Source organism: Penaeus monodon, chromosome 30, assembly GCF_015228065.2.
Source record: "Penaeus monodon isolate SGIC_2016 chromosome 30, NSTDA_Pmon_1, whole genome shotgun sequence".
Classification (NCBI taxonomy): domain Eukaryota; kingdom Metazoa; phylum Arthropoda; class Malacostraca; order Decapoda; family Penaeidae; genus Penaeus; species Penaeus monodon.
Genome location: NC_051415.1, coordinates 29,745,640 through 29,745,869, shown reverse-complemented (window position 1 = coordinate 29,745,869; position 230 = coordinate 29,745,640). Strand labels below are relative to the sequence as shown.

At 46.1% G+C, this 230-nt stretch overlaps 1 protein-coding gene across 1 annotated transcript in view; it reads left to right on the top strand.

Annotated features, from left to right (window-relative positions):
• The window catches only part of LOC119592398 (glycoprotein-N-acetylgalactosamine 3-beta-galactosyltransferase 1-like), a gene marked incomplete at its 5' end in the record, with an annotated part of 4,507 nt that overhangs the window by 380 nt on the left and 3,897 nt on the right, over positions 1–230 (top strand). The window contains one exon of the mRNA XM_037941221.1: positions 51–182. Within this exon, the coding sequence (XP_037797149.1) occupies positions 51–182 (132 nt within the window). The remainder of the gene's footprint in view (positions 1–50; positions 183–230) is intronic.

Here is a 230-nt window from a genome sequence, read left to right as displayed (position 1 = left end):
TTTGCAATACGCTGAAGTGACAATATACTTTCATTAACTTTCCCCAATAGATGTGATGGGAGTCTCCTGGGAGAACAGCGTGCATCAACCATCAACACAGGTATCAAACGTGGCGCAAAGTCCCGCAGAGTTTCTACCGCAGCCCGCACCCAGTTTCACACCCAGTCGCCGAAATTCCTGCTGTTAGTTGCCACTGTGTTTTATGATTTTATTGTTGTATGCATATGCAC